We start from the raw sequence: 17,620 nt of genomic DNA on the forward strand, positions 1-17,620 counted from the left end.
AACGATCGCTTTTGTGTTACTGCATTTTTTAATTCAAATTCTTTGCTTGTAAGTTTGTTGAGAAAAATGGATCCGGAACTGCATCTGCATCGTTGACTTTAATTTGACAGAAAATGTATGAGCTAACTGTCAAATTGCCGCAAACGCAGCCGCAGCGTATCCATTGTGTTTAGGCCTTTGAAATTAGTTGAGAAACGCAAAAGGGCTGTCCACCAATAGGGATGAAGCCCCTCTTCGGGGGCTGTGTAGGGCAAACGATTTTATTCGCATTGGCTTCTATAAAAGAACGCGCGTTACCTGTGTGAGTCGATTCGTAAATTGGATGCAGTACAGTACATATCGAGGGAGCAATATATTGCGGAGCATTTTCTGCAGCAGTCAACAGTTAGCACTAGGAGCTCCTAGTAGGAGCTAACACTAACCTGAGGACGAGCCCTTCGTAGGCAACTGGTCCTTCACAGGCAAGCATCAAGCCCACGACAATCTACTAGCCGTAACAAGCTGCAGCAGTGTCATCATCGGCAACCAATAATTGCGTTGCAGGATGATGCCTCACGACAATATCCTTGCGACGTTATTCGAGCGGCGCTAACGTTTGCTTTAAAAAAAATGGACAAAATTTGACGATTTTTCATTGGTTTACCTTTACACGCACAGACGAAGTTACGCCTTCAGCATCAATCATATTAACCCATGAGTCAGCAGAGAAGAAATTGACAGCTCTATCAGTCGAACTCTAACAGTGATGGCGAAAACAGTGAAGCTACTCCGTTTTGAAGTGTGCGCGTTCCAAGAACGGTACTCCGTCGCGTCGATAACGGACATCGTGCGGCAGCTCCTGCATACCGGATACGCCCGTTCCGACATCTACAACATCTTGGCACTATTGGACAACAATCAGTGTATTGAAAGAAAGTCCGGTTCCGGACAGCCGACGACCCTGAGCGACAAAAAGCTCCAAAGGATGCTGAAGAGGAAGACCGAGGGAAAACAGGCATGCGCTTGTCCAGGAGGTCGGTGCAACTGACCAAACAGTGATAAAGTACCTGGCGAACATGGACATACATGTCAGAAAGCAGTAGTCCCGTCCACTAGTCTCGGAGCTGCAGGCAATGACACAGCGGCAGCGCCTGAATAAGATGGTCAAGTCGATTTTCCCGCAAATCACGACGTAGTGGTGGTGATGGACGACGTGATCTGTCTTACCCCAGATAGCTACGACTGCCAGGGCACTTCGTATTTTACCTCCCCCACAAAGGAAGCGAGCACCGAGATGAAGTTTATTTCACACATCAAATTCCCCAAGCAGGTGTTGCTGTGGTTGACAACCAGCGAGAAAGGGGTGTCAAAGTTGCTCTTCTTTCACTCCGAATTGGCCGTGAACGGGGAAATTTATAATACGAAGAGCCGGTCGGGAGTTGCGTCATTCATCAATGAATACCATAAGGCCCAAGACGTGGTGTTTTGGCCGGATCTGGCGTCGGCTTACTATTCGAAACGATGGTTTGAGGCAATGGAGAGGCTGAATATCAATATGGTACCCAAGTTGGCGAATCCGCCCCACGTCTTCAAGTTGCGTCCCATCGAGGATTTCTGGGCAAGCCCGAAGCATAAGATCTACTCCAACAATTTTATCCGAGCTTTTGGCATCCCTATACCGAGTAACAGTGAATGACAATGAACTCATGTCCTGGGCTTAAAATAATTTAAAAATATTCAATATTACGAAGTATTCATCCTTGCATTTTTGGGCACCTCACTATTTATATCATATCTCATTGACGTTATATTACCGTTGGAGGGTTGTCAATTGACAGATAAACGGTAAATGTCAAAATATATCTACCTATATCGAGTAATATTATCGACATATTTTTCATGAAAATAAAGATGTCTAGCCCCTAGCCTACGTGCATGTTTTTGTCCGCCATAGCAAATGTTCAGGATAACTGGCGGAAGGCCGCATGCAAGGACGTAAAATTTTTTTGCGAAGAAGCTAACATGATTACCTTCCATGGGAAATTTATCAAACTCAATTATCTGTCTTAGTTATTTTTTAAACGCCATCCTAAAAAAGTCCATTTTTTTAACGCATACGTTAAGTCAATCGGTAGCCATACTTCTTCATAGGGCGGTCGAGCATCAGGATTTCTGCATGGTAGTATACGGCAAATTTTGCGAATAAAACATTTCTGCATTCGCTCCAAACGGTTAGTCCAGAACTCATATAGACCGTTCCCATAATTATAAAGACACTTACGATCAACCGTCATTTCAAATAACGTGCAGTATTCAACCAAACGTTGGCTGCGTCCTGTTGTTTACATCCAAAAGAAACAGATGCTGTTATTTTTTCTAACATTTAGTGGGAAATTTTGAAAATGCGTGGCCTTTCTCCCGAGCAAAAAAGCGAATTGTGCACAAATGGGGCACCGTGAGTGGTCTTTCTATAAGAAAATTAGCCAGAGAAGAAGGTATAAGTGTCGGAGCAATTCAAACCGCATTGCGGAAGTATTGTGAAGAGTGCACATTTACTGATGCCCCAAGACGTGGTAGAAAACCCGGGCATGTGTCCCAAAGGAGATGAATCCTCCAAACTGCCCTGAAACTCGCCCTATTGAAACTTTTTGGGCTTTGACCAAGGCAATGCTGAAAAATATAAAAAAGATTGGCTTAAAGTGGTAAAAATGGTCGGAGAACACACTGTGCAAAAGCTTATGAGTAGTGTTAAGAGAAAAATTAGAGAACTCGCGTATCCTACGAAAAATAATCCCAACTTGAATTGAAACTGGAAAGAAAACACTTATTATCTATATTTCAGAATAAAATGACCCGAAAAATCCTGTATTTTTTGTTTTATTCAAGAAAGAAGATGTATTTATAATTTTCGGAACAGTCTATAATGTGGATTTCAAACTACACAATTGGTTTAAAGGACAGAACGTACTAAAGAGCAGTGAAGAGTACGCAGAGTACCGGGATCAATGAATTCTCGTTGAATTCTAAAAATTATTCCCAGCTGTCGATTTGGTCAAATGACTATCCAACACCACGCCAAGATCAGTTACATTGTCACTGCGTCCTAAACACGTATCCTTAATGCAGAAATCGTAAACCAAGAGCTGTTTTTTGCAAAGCTGATAACAGTGCGTTTTAAAATGCTAGTTGACTTACGGTTTGAGTCACAACATTGAACAAACAAATAGACATAGCTTTGAAGTATTGCGCAGTCGTCAATTGATTCTATCAGCAAGTAGATTTTAACATCATCACCATAACATAATCTGGTACCACGAGGCATCAACCGAGTAACATCATTGATGAATAGTGAGAAAACTAGCGGGCCTAAAATGCTACCTTGTGGTACTCCAGAGCGGATGACAATTCCAAGATGAGAAGGATAACTGTTCAACAGCTGAGATCTCGGTAATACATCAAAACCACTAGGTTCTGTGAAATCACACACTCAATTTATTTCGGCGAACTATCCAACTGATCGAATATGGCGAAATATTTTTACAATTGTCAGGAACATGTTGCGACGAAGATTCAACAAATATATCAATCTTCCGTAAATCAGCGAGTATTAAAATTTCATTTGCTTCGGCAAAAATCCTTAATGCTACCGAAAACTTGGATAATATTTCGCTGAAATTATCAGCTGTTGAGTTCTTGTTGATTTTAGTGTGTATTTACAATCTGCGCATGACATTTTTACTTTCCGTATAAGTAATGCCATCTTAGCGTGTAAAAATCACTGCAGACCCATTTTCTGTTTACGAATAGTGTGTAGGGTATAGAAAAAGCATAAAAATATAATCAATATTTTCCGCTTATGTTTTGTCGAAAGATTGCTACCGATAAAACTTTGTGGCAATTTTATAAAAAACTTCGTAAATAGCAACTTAAAAAAATGACCTCTGGTCCAGCAATGGTGAGTAGCATGTTTTATTTAGTTTAAAGTGTCCTGTTTACCACAAATATGATTTCTATTACAGGACAGCTTCTGGAACTGTCTGTCCAAAGACGTTGGACGAGTTCCGGACACTATACGCCACGTTTTGGAGGTGACCGAATATATCAATGCGGCTTTAGCGTACATCGGGAACGACGAGATATCGGCCATTGAGCAGGACATTAGACAGCTGCCGGAAATTATGGGCAAATCAGCCAGAGATTCCTCCATGCAAAAGTATTTCGGTAGATTCGTGAACGCTCCGGAACGGTTTAGATTTATGGCTGGGGAACGTGCGATTTTGAAACTTATTGCATCGTGTATCCAGCGTAAAGGTATCAACCATTACCTTCGGTTTGCTGAGAAACGCGAAAAAGACTGGATGACACAGGGAACTCATGAATCGAATGCGCAGGAAGTGAGAAGAAAAATCATCGACTTTTACAATGAGAGGTAATTTATGAGGAATGTTGGTATGAGCTCCAAATTTTAAATACGTTTGTTGTAGATGTGATGGGAGTGCGGAGCAGATTGATTTCTGTAATCGTGTAGCAGATATCAGAGTAGAGATACTTGATGCTGATGATGGTGGCCTGGTTGCTCGTGTAAGGTGCGTTTTTTGCTCCGGAGAAAATGACATAAGCTGTCGCCCGGAACGAGTCGGGGGTAACTGGAAGGTTTCCAACTATCTTTCGCACGTACGAAATGTTCACAAAGCAATAAACGCTCCAGCGTCGATTCCGCGACTATCGGGGAATCGCAATCAATCGAACACTTCACCTCCGATAGAGTGTACCGGAGAGGGTTCTAACCTATGCAACACTAACAGCTTTCCCTGCGAACCCTGGACTAACTCGAACGATGTTAGCTCTAGCAATCATGAGAATATGCGCAAGCGATCGCTGAATTCGTTTGACGATTTTGAGTTTGTTGTTAAAGAAGAACAATTTGGTGGTACATAATAATTTAAAATGATCTGAATAAGTCCAATGATCTGAAACATTGGACCGTAACCAATAGATAAACCTCGCTATGTTAGGTTTTACGGATATTTTAACAACTATATAATTATTTGTTAGTATACTGTACTGTGTTTATATGTTTTTCGTCTCGGTATGACGAAAAAGTCTGCTCAAATATATAACAAAAAATGTCCTAGAAAATATAACGTACATTGTAATAAATGGCGATAACTGATAGTATTCATTAAGGACGAATGACCCCGGTTAAAATCCCGCAAAAATAAAAAAATAGTATTATGATAAACAAATACGATCAGTCAAATAATTTTCCAACTAACACTTATTCATGTAAATCACATCATCCAAATTGAAATAATGCGGAGAAATGCCAAAGCGACCAAAAACCCCTACCACGGTCGTAAGTGGACCCCACTAGTCATATAATTTTAAATCATTTTACTCATTCATCTTTCTGTGAGACATGTGTTCTAGACCGTTGGATGGTCTCCGCCTGACATTTTGAAACATTTAAATTCAGCGCTTTAGACTTTCCCATTTGCCGAATAGTGAGTTGGCTTTTATTTATACTTTTTTTAAATAATCATATTTTACCTAATCATTCTAGAAATCTTCAATGCACTCAAAATAACCCAATATTCAGTAGTTGAATTTTGAAAAATAATTCAGATATTTACCTCATGAAGATTCTGTATGAAATGTAGTTTGACGGGTTATGATACCATTGATCAGATATCCTTTGAACTAGAACAAACAAAGTGCTATATAACAAAAACAGAAACGTCAAACACGTGCGACAAGAAAAAAAAATTACAGGAGGGTTGTGTGCAAAGCCACGACCGCAAGTTGAAGTAGAATACTTTCACACAGCTCCACTTACGGCTGTACATTAACCTACGGCCGGGCGAATCGGTTCGCCCCGCTTTTTGCGTTTAGCCTAGCAGAGGCCTAATGCGCACGGCCAACACAATAGAAAGGTGTTTTCACATTGAAAAGACTCGGCTTTACTAAAGTTAGCGTTGACAAATGCATCTACCGCTTATACCGCCGCTATCGTACGAAAGCGCGTCGTTTTATATGGGGAATAATATCAACAACGGAAAATGATGCGCATCTAAGCACACCCGAACTGTTTCGCCGCGCTGCTTCCATTTACTTCCTTATAACATCCGCCTCATGGAAGTACCGGCCGCACCTACCGCTGAGGCTGTTACCATACTGCTACTGGTACCCAGAGCTATTAACTCTTCAAATAAAGTGTTTTATTTGTCCTCAAAAGAACAATCGTTCAATTCCATATCGGATATAATGCAATCGCATCTCTGTAATATTACCGACAGTAATATTCTTCTGAACAAAATGATCCAACTTTTCCATTAGAGGAAGTGCCGGCTGATGTACGGCAAAAATCTCGCCCGATCGCTCGCGTTGGCGTTCGTTCTCAGGCAGAGGCCTGAGACGTGGTGACCAACCACAGGGCAAGTGATTTGTTTAATTTGAAAGCAGCCACAGGCGCAACCCAGACGGTCCATCCAGTTCACCCTCCGACTAATGAATGTAGCTAGTTTTCCCAGAAACACTCTTTTATAGCCGAAGGGTGCTACGTAATAGGCCACGCCTTTCAGTTCAGGTTTACCATTTCCTTATGTTCTTTAGACGAATTATTCCACAATTCGCATTTGATTTTTGTATCCAGCGAATAAACACCGATGGTGCTCTCACACACGCAACGGTTTTAACCCGTATCTTATTACGGTTTGTAACATCAAGCGATTTCGTTTGCTCGCTGTTGCGTGTTGCATCATGTTGCAACTTGGCAGCTGGGAGACGACGAAATTCTGTTTCTGTTGCTTTTGTGAATGCGTTCTAACAGGGCAGTTTATTATTCAAAGTCGGTTATGCTGATCGCAGCCTTTGCGCTGCCCCTACAGTGGGGGGTTTACTAAATAAAGTGAAAATTAGACAACTACAACAGAATTTGATTGCATCCGTCACAAAATGTCTGCTTGTGTTGATGCCAGAAAATTATTAACCTACAATTATTTGTTTATTTGCCTTGAAAAAAGCATTTTGCGGTACAAAATCGGTTACTGATTACAACTTACAAGATACACGGACAACATGCACTGTGGAAGCTATATTACATTCAGTAAATTCGATGGGTGCGACAGATTTAAATTGCTAGGATGCAACACAGAATGCTTGCTTGCGTTGACAAAAATTATTAACTTTCAATGACTTGTTTATTTGCCTTGAAAAAGGCATTTTGATTTTCAAAATTGGATTTCCTGATGGCAATCTTCATGCTGCCCCAACACGGGGGGAATAATGGCTGTCTGGCGGCACACACTGAGAAAAACCGCGTTGCTCCTGAGACGTGGTGACCAACCACAGGGCTAGTGCTGCTGCTAAGGAAGGACGACTGCTGTTGTCGTTGTCTAGAACTATTATGAGCGGCTCCGGCTGAAACAGGCTCTTATATAGGCCAAATAGCATGTTTTCAATTGCAAGGTATATGATCCTGTCGACCGTGCTTGGGAAGCAAGCATATAACGACCAATCAGAGGTCGAATTTTTCGTTTTGACAAGGCTTGACTATTTTCAATAGTACAATAGTGTGAATAATAAAATTACAATTATCTTATTTTGGGAAGAATCTTAGAAGATTTTCCAATCTATTGCTGCAAGAACGAAGGAAATCCATCCAATACTAACCGATTTATTAGCATTTGAAATTGGACATATTTTTCACTTTTTTCGGTTTTAGATTTTCATATCACATCCCTATGTAGCCGAACTTCCTGAGAGAAGTATTCTACTTCAAAAATCACAAGAAGGTTGTATGCAAAGCCACGACCGCAAGGTTGAAGTAGAATACTTTTACAAGAAAGATAACCCGGCTGCTTGCGTGTCAGTCACACACGCAACGATTTTAACCCGTATCTTATTGCGGTTTGTAACATCGTGCGATTTCGTTTGCTCGCTGTTGCTTGTTGCATCATGTTGCAACTTGGCAGCTGGGAGACGACGAAATTCTGTTTATACTGATTGATTGAATCGACTTCATATTAGCTCTGCATAGTCGAACTAACTGCTTTTGTGAATGCGTACTAACAGGGCAGTTAATTATTCAATGTCGGTTATGCTGATCGCGCCTTTGCGCTGCCCCTACAGTGGGGGGTTTACTAAATAAAGTGAAAATTAGACAACTACATTAGAATTTGATTGCATCCCGCACAGAAAGTCTGCTTGTGTTGATGCCAGAAAATTATTAACCTTCAATTATTTTTTTATTTGCCATGAGAAAAGCATGTTGCGGTTCAAAATCGGTTGCTAATTACAACCTTTGAGCTGCCCTAACATTGGTGGAATTAAGATACACGGACAACATGCACTGTGGAAGCTATTTCACATTCAGTAAATTAGACGGGTGCGACAAATTTGAATTGCTAGGATGCAACACAGAATGCTTGCTTGCGTTGACAAAAATTATTAACTTTCAATGACTTGTTTATTTGCCTTAAAAAAGGCATTTTGATTTCCGAAATTGGATTTCCTGATGGCAATTATCATGCTGCCCCAACACGGGGGGAATAATGGCTGTCTGGCGACACACGCTGAGAAAAACCGCGCTGCTCCTGAGACGTGGTGACCAACCACAGGGCTAGTGCTGCTGCTAAGGAAGGACGACTGCTGTTGTCGCTGTCTAGAACTATTATGAGCGGCTCCGGCTGAAACAGGCATGTTTTCAATTGCAAGGTATATGATTCTGTCGACCGTGCTTGGGAAGCAAGCATATAACGACCAATCAGAGGTCAAATTTTTCGTTTTGACAAGGCTTGACTATTTTCAATAGTACAATAGTGTGAATAATAAAATTACAATTATCTTATTTTGGGAAGAATCTTAGAAGATTTTCCAATCTATTGCTGCAAGAACGAAGGAAATCCATCGAAAACTAACCGATTTATTAGCATTTGAAATTGGACATAGTTTTCACTTTTTCGGTTTTAGATTTTTATTTCACATCCCTATGTAGCCGAACTACCTGAGAGAAGTATTCTACTTCAAAACAATGAAAATATTCATAGAAACGTCAAAATCGATTAGTCGAATCTTGATTAGTGATGGGAAATATCGCCCAGAACGGACATCGATAACAATCGATAATTCCGGGACTTTTATCGATATTATCGATAAGTATCGATAATTTGACAGCTAACGTTTGCGGTGAAAAAAATTTTTTCAGATGATGAAAAAAAACTATTTCAGATGGCGATGAAAAAAAAAACTATGACAGATAATTGAGTTGGTTAAATTTCCCATGGAAGGTTGTCATGTTAGCTTCCTCACAAAAAATATTACGTCCTTGCGTGCAGCCTTTCGACAGTTAACCGGAACATTCGCCATGGCGGACGAAAACATGCGTGTAGCCATGTTTTTAAGCTCTTTCTTCGTTTTTTTTAATTCCTCCTCCGTTTTCGAGACAAAATTGTTGGAATAGATCTTGCGCTTCAAATTTGCCCAGAAATTCTCGATGGGAAGCAGCTGGGGGCATTGAGCGGATTCGCCGACTTCGGTACCACATCAATATTCAGCCGCTCCATCTTCTCCAACGATCGCTACGAATAGTTGGCCGACGTCAAATCTGGCCAGAACACCGTGTCTTCGCGCTTATGGTATTTCTTGATGAACGACGCAACTTCTGTCAGGCACTTCGTACTCAGGGATGCCACATGTACAGATTAATCTGTATTTTACAGATTTTTGGCCGAAGTAACGGTACAGAATCTGTACATACAGATATACAGATTTTCGTCGAAAAGTACAGATTTACAGATTTTTCGAAATTGACATTAATTTTAAAAAACAATCCAAATTTTATTTCATTAAATATTGAGCAAATTGAACATATTTTCAACTCCTCACACGTTTTAAGCTAAAAATTTCGTTTATGTACCATAAAAACTCAAAAAATACAAAGTTCTTTGTGTTTAAACAACACAGATTTTTTTTACAGATATTTTTGTTCCAGATACAGATGTTCAGATTTTTTCAAGGGAAAACACAGATTTAAATGTGGCAACCCTGTTCGTACTATAAATTTCCCCGTTCACGGCCAGCCCGGAGCGAAAGAAGAGCAATTTTGACATCCCTTTCTCGCTAATTGACAGCAACAGCCGCACCTTCTAGGGGAACTTGGTCTGTGAAATAAACCTTACCTCGATGCTCACTTCCTTCGTGGGGGAGGTTAAATACGGAGAGCCCTGCTAGTCGTTGCCATCCAGGGTGAGATAGGTCTAGTCGTCCAATACCACTGCCGCGTCGCGATTCGCCGGGAAAATTGACTTGACCATCTTCAACCGCTGTCGCTGCGTCATTGCCTGCAGCTCCAAGACCAGTGGACGGGACTGCCGCTTCCTACATGTATGTCCATGTTCTCCAGATGCTTTTTTTCACTGTTTTAGAGCACGCACCAATCTCTCTGCCAAGTGCACGCAGCGATTTAGCCACTTTTCCCTCGGTCTTCCTCTTCAGCATCCTTGGAAGCTTCTTGTCGCTCAGGGTCGTTGGCCGTCCGGAATCGGGCTTTCTTTCGATGCTCTGATCGTTGTCCAATAGTGTTGTAGATGCCAAAACCGACATACCCGGGTTCCACAAAGTGCCGCACGATGTCCGTTTTTGACGCGGCGGGGTACCGTTCTTTGAACGCGCACACTTCTGAACGGAGCAGCTTCACTTTTTTCGCCATCATAGTTAGAGTTTGACTGATAGGGCTGTCAATTTTTTTTTGCTAACTCATGGGTTACTATGATTGATTTTGTTTTACCGCAAACGTTATTCGACAAATGCAATTTTGCTATATAAATTTGTTAAAAACAGAGACAGTGATGGCCCAAACAGAATGGATACGTTGCGTTGCGTTGACGTCAATGTGACAGTAAATGTATGGGCTAACTGTCAAATTGCCGCAAACGCAGCCGCAACGTATCCATTGTGTTAAGGCCTTGAATGACAAATCTTACGATACTGCAAATGAAAATTCAAACAACCGGACGAGTTAAACAGTTTGTTTTGGAAAGTCTTCGGGTTTTACGCCGAGAGTGCTTTCTACGGAGTAGTTTCAAGCCGAATTTTATTTTGAAGGTTGTATAATAAGGGAAACAATTGAAGCAGGCAAAATTCTGTCAATTTTTAAATGGCCAAAACTACACGAAAAATGAAACAATTCTGACAAAACAGGTTTCATTTTACTGGAAAACTGTCCTAGTTTCCTAGTGTTACTTGAGCACTAGACGTGACCAAGGTTCACTGGAAATGTTTCGGATTTCCGGAGTGTGTGCCAAAGTGTACATTTTTGCAACGCGTAGAACTTTTTATGATATTCTGTTTCACTTAGGTTTATATGTTGTCAATAAATAAGAATTTATTTCGGGTTCATTGGTAGCCAAAGATTGGAAATTCGCCAAGGAATCATCGAGGTATGAATTCATCAAGTATGGGTGTTGATTCTGGCGGTTTTTTCCCTGTTGGGTACTAATTTTTTTTGAGCTTGCAGCACTCTAGCAGAATTCAATCGAACATTGTGGGTGTGTAGGTCATAGAGCAATTTATCTGGATTAACATTTAAATAGATCAGATTATTTTCACACGGATTTTCTCTAAAAGGTTATTTATGCAGATTTTCAAATTAACGTGGTTTTTACGCGAATTTTTGAATTAAAGCGGTTTATCAAGCGGATTTTTGAATTAACATGGTTTTTTCACGAGGCATGTATCCCCCGCGTAAGAAAACCTAACTGTATTTGAACCTTTTTCTTATGAATCAATATATCTTAGTAAAAATTATCTGAACTTTCCTTCGAAAATATAAAAAAATGAGTTTAAGATCCTACTCTGAAAAAAATATAATTTTAAGAACAAAAAAAGATTTTAGAAAATATCGGTGATCTCAGATTTTTTTGAATGAAGTATTTTAGATAGACAATTTAGTTGCCTAAAACGCTCTTTGCGTTGCAAAAATGTACACTTTGACACACACTCTTGAAATCCGAAACATTTTCGGTGTAGGTAGGTCACACCAAGTTCCCAAGTAATACTAATATAATGCTGTTTTCCAGTGAAATGAAACCAGTTATCAAAATTGATTCATTTTTCGTAAAGTTCTGGCCATTTAAAATCCGAGAGAATTCTAGTTATCTCAATTATTTTGTCTACCTCCTGTATACATCAGGATACTTTTTTGGCGCAACAATTTCGTTGATTTGGATTTTTAGTGGAACTAAAAATTGTTTGTTGGGTAACAGATACTTTAAACTTAAACAGTTCCAAGTTAAACTAAACAATTACCAATAGACTGCCGCTATGCATGTCCATCATATTATAAGAGTTGGCGAGCCAAAGAAAATGCATTTTATGAGATAGTGCAAAAAGTTTGGATATTTTTTCAAAGTTCTCCAGTACTAAGTTGTCGAATTCATCTGTTCGTAGCAAACTAAAAACTATCAATACCTTTTTAGTCACCTATATTTCTCAGAAACTCAGTGACACCCGGGGCGAACCGTTACACCACCCCCAACAATGCTAAATCTTGTCGAATAGCAGCACCCAACAAATACCTAACGGCAAAAGCAACTCCTGGGGTAGGGTAGGTGAGGTCTCCTTCTTTTGGGTCTCCTCCAGTAACCAGCCGCACTGACTTGTGCTCACCCTAATAATATCGATAATTATCGTTAACGTCAAAAAATTAACGATAATATCGATGACCAGCATTTATCGATATTATCGATAAGTATCGATAAGTTTCCCATCACTATTCGTGATTCTTTCTTGCTGCTTTCTGTCGTCTGCGAGCCGATTTTCAGATTCCCTGTCGCTTAATGTGCGCAATTTTATAGTGTTGTTTTCTGTTTGATGTGTGTGCGAAGAAGCAGCTCTTGCTTTTCTTTCAGCAAGCGAGACCGGAAGTGAGTAATAAGAGATATTGATTGAATTACGCGCGACATTTCGCACGGGTGCAGAGTTCGCAAAGAGAACGGTGTCAGCACAAAACAGCACATCCGCTCAGTCCGTGGCTCGATGACCTGATAACAGCGGATCGATGCTGCTGTTGGTGGCTAGAAATGCTGCAAACGCTGGCCCTGCGATGGTTCCGTCGATACAAGGTATTCTTCGCAATCGGACTGCTAATTGTGGGGGCGCAGGTATTTCTCGCATATAAGCTGCTGAAGATTCCCGTGTCCGGCAGTGGCAGTGACGAGGAACGGGATCTTAGCAAGAGGTTGTACGAGAAGTATGTCAAGAAGACAGTCGGTTCAAATCTGTCCGCGGACGATGAGGACCCGACTGGGCAGCAGCATCCATTATCCGTGGGCGGGAATAGTATGATAAAGGCAGCTACTGGGGGCGGACGGAAGGAGGTCGGAAGGACGGCTCTGAGCTTACACGATTTAAATTTTGTACCCCTCTGTGATATATACAGCAAAGAGACCGTTTCCGCCATTCATCGCGCGAGAAGTCAAACCTGTAAGAAGCAGATTGCGGATATTGCTTGTGCGATACAGGAGGGCACGTTCTACCCGAAACGGTTGCCGAATTACTGTCCGAACGGTGGCCATGTTCCTAGCAGGTCTCTTGGATGTTTTCAGGATGAGAAAAATTTCAGGATTTTATCCGGTTACTACACCAATTTTAAGACGAGCAATTCACCAAGACGCTGCATTCAGCTGTGCTTGCAGTCTGGGTTTTTGTTTGCCGGTGTACAATATTCGTAAGATTGGTTGTGTTAATTATGTTACCAGAACACGAGTTTATGTAGATTTTTTTTTTGCAGGAGTGAATGCTTCTGTGGAGATGATCCACCGAAGGCTTCAGCGAAACTACCCGATTCCAGTTGCAATATGAAGTGTTCTGGCGATCCGAGACAGGCTTGCGGTGGTTACTTCACTGTTAACATCTATGAAACCGGAATCGCTAGTATGTGGAATTGCTGGAATACTTAGTAAGTTTGATAAAATGGGTATCATATCTTTCACAGAATTCAGTCCTCAGACGACGGAAGTTACCCCAAGATCTGGGGTACAATCAGCCAGAATTGTATTTCTGCTTACCTTAAATGGGAGAGCTTTGCGGCAAGTACACCGGCTGCTCAGGACCTTGTACAGTCCCAATCATTACTACTTTATCCATGTTGATTTGGTTAGTTAGATTTCAATTTTCGTTCCTACAAAATGAAATTAAAAGTTTTTTTTATTGGTTTCATAGCGACAGGAATATCTCTATCGTGAACTACTCAAATTAGAGGATAATTTCCCAAATATCCGCTTATCTCGCACCCGTTGGTCTACAATCTGGGGTGGGGCTTCTTTGCTGCAGATGCTACTTTCGTCGATGGAACATTTGTTAAAAGAACGTCACGAATGGAAGTGGGACTTCGTTATGAACCTAAGCGAGAGTGATTTTCCTGTTAAAACCCTAGATAAATTGGTACGCTTTCTGAGTTCAAATCAAGGAAAGAACTTCGTACGAAGCCACGGACGGGAAGTGCAACGGTTTATCCAAAAGCAAGGCTTGGATCGGACGTTTGTAGAGTGCGATAACCACATGTGGCGAATTGGTGATCGGGCTTTACCAGCGGGGGTGCAGATCGACGGTGGCAGCGATTGGATTTGTTTGTCGCGAGATTTCGCCCGTTACGTGACGGAAGGTCGAACGGGAAACGAACTGATCGAGGGACTGTTAGTGATTTTCAGACAAACTATACTGCCAGCGGAGTCGTTTTTCCATACGGTTCTGCGCAACTCTGAGTTTTGCAATAGATATGTGGACAATAATTTACACGTAACCAACTGGAAGCGGAAGCTTGGTTGTAAATGTCAGTACAAACAGATCGTAGATTGGTGTGGATGCAGTCCGAATGATTTCAAACCCGAAGATTGGGGCAAACTGCAGGGAACGGAGGCAAAGCAGTTTTACTTTGCGAGGAAATTCGAGCCGATCATTAACCAGGAAGTTATTCTGCAGCTTGAAGAGTGGGTTCACGGGCCTTTCCCGGCGGACTATCCTAATCTTCACTCGTACTGGCAGAACTTCTATCATTACGAGGACCAAGGTGGGCCATCTGACGAAACAACGCTGCATGTCGCCTATAGCATTTTAAGGCTTAATGCCAAAGCAAGATCCAACCAGTTTCAGGAACCCTTTCGGATACGAGAGTTGAATCATTTTCTGGATCATGATAATTACCGAGGCTTTCTGATCCTATACGAAGCCATTGTTGCCGGTGAACGTGTTTTACTGGAAACAAGAGTTCAACCAAACATTTCCGCACAGGTATCGAAATCGGTTTCACTTGGACGGCGACTAACCCAGCTGGAAGTAAGCACCGATTTCGACCAGAAAGAGCAGGTTTCTCGAAATTTCCAAAGAATAATTGGAACCCGAAGTGAGCTGGTGCTGATCTTTCGACTTGCAGGTTCTCGAACGGAGAAAAATACTACCACTTACACGCTTGCCGTGCTGTGGATTGATCCTTCGGGGGATCTAGCAGATAACGTCGAGCTAACCATCGAGGATAATCCTTCCGGACCACCGGAAAATCTCGTCCATTTCAGTAAAGCTGCCAGTCTTCGGCATCCGTTGAAAGTCGGTATTTGGACAGCTAAATTGGTTTACAAAAAGACACTTCTCGGAGTGACTCGATTTCTGGTCAGTGGCAGCGCGTTTTCCGCCGCTGCCAATCAGACTACCAAAGAGCAGGAACAAGCGCAGCTAGACAGTTTAGTGCAGCAGTTTTTTACCATTAAGCAAAGCTGCTGGGTGGGGAAGGAAAATGCTGTTCCACTGGAAGCACACCTCGAACAGCCCCAGGATTTGCTGCGCTGCAGTGAATCCAGTTGGAGCAGCCTGGCTCCTGATCCAAAGAGTGACATCTATGCCGCAAACGAGAGGATCCCCGAAGGGATGGGATTCTCGTGATCCGGTTGGAAAGCATTCAGGTTTTGCCAGAGATAAGTTTATTTGTTTATGTCGGTTGAGTTTTCAAATTTTATCAAAAACTAACTTTTAGTTGTGTGTGTAGTTTTTAGGTAATCTCGTGTTTGAATGTTTTTATTGCATTTATCAGGCAGTAAGAGAAACGGCAGATAACTGCTCGAGTGCCATTTGTGAATCGTACGTTATTCTAATTATCATTTTCCTGTAGTCGGCAAGAGGCTGAACAAGTAAGCTATTAAACGTTTTGTTTTCAGAATAAGTGTCATAAAAGGCAAAGCCTTGCAGTCTTTTTCCCAGTAAACTTTACTATAATTGTTCATGAACAACCTCTTGTAAAATACCAAACAAAAAAACGTTTAAAATCCTGTTATTCTTCCGATCAAATTTCTCTATCATAATTGTAAGCAGAGTTTAGAGGAGAAAACTCCGTAATTCACGTTCAAAACTAAAAGAATAATTTCTGTACAACTGTGCGATAGTATTAACAAGCATTTTAAATTCTCTTTCGCCTTAGAACGTAACCCTTTAAGACCTAACATTTTCTTTCAGATGATTTTGTTCAACTCTTAGGTTGTAATATCCAAACCATTCAAAGAAAATAAAGAACGTAAAGTATTTTGAATAAAAAATACTCTCACTATATTAGCAAATCATCATCCGGATCCTCCTCGTCCAGATCGTCCTCAGCATCCGGGTGATACAGTACTTTGCCCCCTTCGGAAGTAGTTTTGTAGCTGAAACGATATTAATGGTAAACACAGTTTTGGGGCATTCAATAGTTACTCACAATTCAAACGGCAAAGTCAGCGAATCTTTCGCTTCCTGTTCGTCTTGCTTCAAATCACCGATTTTAAATGTTCCCAGCGAGGCTGGATCTATGACCGTCGTATTAGCTGAAGCTTTCGTGCGTTCCGATTTCTTCCTCTCCACAATCGACAGCGTACCGTTCAGCGCTTGATACCGATAGAACCGATTACTAACCGATCCAGTGGATTTCTTAGCCAATATCGAAAGATGTTTGCCGTCCTCGAACGTTACTATGAGTTCGGACATGTGCTCCAGGTAAGCAACAAGCATCGTTGGTAGAATGTTCTTTTCTGTTGCCCACAGGAATAGGCACTGTAGTGATGGACTTTTGCGACATAGCTGAACGAATCGGAATAGTGCGGCTGGTTCGTGCGATCTGGATAGTTTCGAAACGCGGGCAAACAGAAATGCTCCTTGTTCGGTAAGGGATTCAACGGTGGTTAGTAGCGCCTTGTCTCCTTTTTGCTCGTTGACGAATTTTGAAACAATTTTATGAGCATCCCTTTCAATTCCCAACTTGTCTGGGTATTGGAAACTTTTGTAGAAAAAAAAGAACAGTTTAAGATAATATTTACCTTTCAGAAGAACTATTTTCTGTTGCTGGAATAAATGGTTACTTAACATTTTAGTGAATTTTTACGATTTTAAACATAAAGCGCTGAAACCGATACTGCATGTTTGTTTTGATTTTGATAATTCGATCGTATTTTTTATACTCCAGGAAGTGAAACACGTTTCGTCGGTATATGTCTAATTCCTTTCCGGGAAAATGTTCAATTTGTTTCTATTAACCGGTTCATCTGAACGGCTCAGGAGACGTTCGTAGGAACCGGTTAACGACAATGAATCGAGCTGTTTTTCTCAGGGGCCTATAAACGTCAAC

The 17,620-nt window shown here is 41.2% G+C and overlaps 3 protein-coding genes across 3 annotated transcripts; 2 read left to right on the forward strand and 1 right to left on the reverse strand.

The window, feature by feature from the left end:
* Positions 1 to 3,764: 3,764 nt before the first annotated feature.
* LOC129720692 (uncharacterized) lies at positions 3,765 to 5,148 on the forward strand. The gene is made up of 3 exons (XM_055672263.1): positions 3,765 to 3,934; positions 3,999 to 4,408; positions 4,464 to 5,148. The coding sequence occupies exons 1-3, from the start codon at positions 3,914 to 3,916 to the stop codon at positions 4,915 to 4,917; spliced, it is 885 nt and encodes a 294-aa protein (XP_055528238.1). The 5' UTR covers positions 3,765 to 3,913; the 3' UTR covers positions 4,918 to 5,148.
* Positions 5,149 to 12,741: 7,593 nt separating this feature from the next.
* On the forward strand, positions 12,742 to 16,554 carry LOC129720688 (xylosyltransferase oxt). Its single transcript, XM_055672258.1, has 4 exons — positions 12,742 to 13,705; positions 13,769 to 13,911; positions 13,973 to 14,133; positions 14,200 to 16,554. Exons 1-4 carry the CDS (start codon positions 13,059 to 13,061, stop codon positions 15,910 to 15,912), a joined length of 2,664 nt encoding a protein of 887 aa, XP_055528233.1. The 5' UTR covers positions 12,742 to 13,058; the 3' UTR covers positions 15,913 to 16,554.
* Positions 16,546 to 17,467, reverse strand: LOC129720693 (elongator complex protein 5). Its single transcript, XM_055672264.1, has 3 exons — positions 17,313 to 17,467; positions 16,718 to 17,258; positions 16,546 to 16,664 (listed from the first exon to the last, which is right to left on the reverse strand). The coding sequence occupies exons 1-3, from the start codon at positions 17,359 to 17,361 to the stop codon at positions 16,568 to 16,570; spliced, it is 687 nt and encodes a 228-aa protein (XP_055528239.1). The 5' UTR covers positions 17,362 to 17,467; the 3' UTR covers positions 16,546 to 16,567.
* Between the last annotated feature and the right edge of the window lie 153 nt (positions 17,468 to 17,620).

This window comes from Wyeomyia smithii, chromosome 2 (genome assembly GCF_029784165.1).
Source record: "Wyeomyia smithii strain HCP4-BCI-WySm-NY-G18 chromosome 2, ASM2978416v1, whole genome shotgun sequence".
Lineage (NCBI taxonomy): Eukaryota > Metazoa > Arthropoda > Insecta > Diptera > Culicidae > Wyeomyia > Wyeomyia smithii.

Excerpts from the sequence above, each read along its gene's own strand:
- LOC129720692 (XM_055672263.1), top strand. The coding sequence starts at position 3,914 with ATGACCTCTGGTCCAGCAATG. Across the intron at positions 3,935-3,998 it reads TGACCTCTGGTCCAGCAATG|GACAGCTTCTGGAACTGTCT; the intron begins GTGAGTAGCATG and ends TTTCTATTACAG. Across the intron at positions 4,409-4,463 it reads ATCGACTTTTACAATGAGAG|ATGTGATGGGAGTGCGGAGC; the intron begins GTAATTTATGAG and ends CGTTTGTTGTAG.
- LOC129720688 (XM_055672258.1), top strand. The coding sequence starts at position 13,059 with ATGCTGCAAACGCTGGCCCTGCGATGGTTCCGTCGATACAAGGTATTC. Across the intron at positions 13,912-13,972 it reads CTATGAAACCGGAATCGCTA|AATTCAGTCCTCAGACGACG; the intron begins GTATGTGGAATT and ends TATCTTTCACAG. Across the intron at positions 14,134-14,199 it reads ACTTTATCCATGTTGATTTG|CGACAGGAATATCTCTATCG; the intron begins GTTAGTTAGATT and ends TTGGTTTCATAG.
- LOC129720693 (XM_055672264.1), bottom strand. The coding sequence starts at position 17,361 with ATGTTAAGTAACCATTTATTCCAGCAACAGAAAATAGTTCTTCTGAAA. Across the intron at positions 17,259-17,312 it reads GAAAATAGTTCTTCTGAAAG|ACAAGTTGGGAATTGAAAGG; the intron begins GTAAATATTATC and ends TCCAATACCCAG. Across the intron at positions 16,665-16,717 it reads CTGACTTTGCCGTTTGAATT|CTACAAAACTACTTCCGAAG; the intron begins GTGAGTAACTAT and ends ATATCGTTTCAG.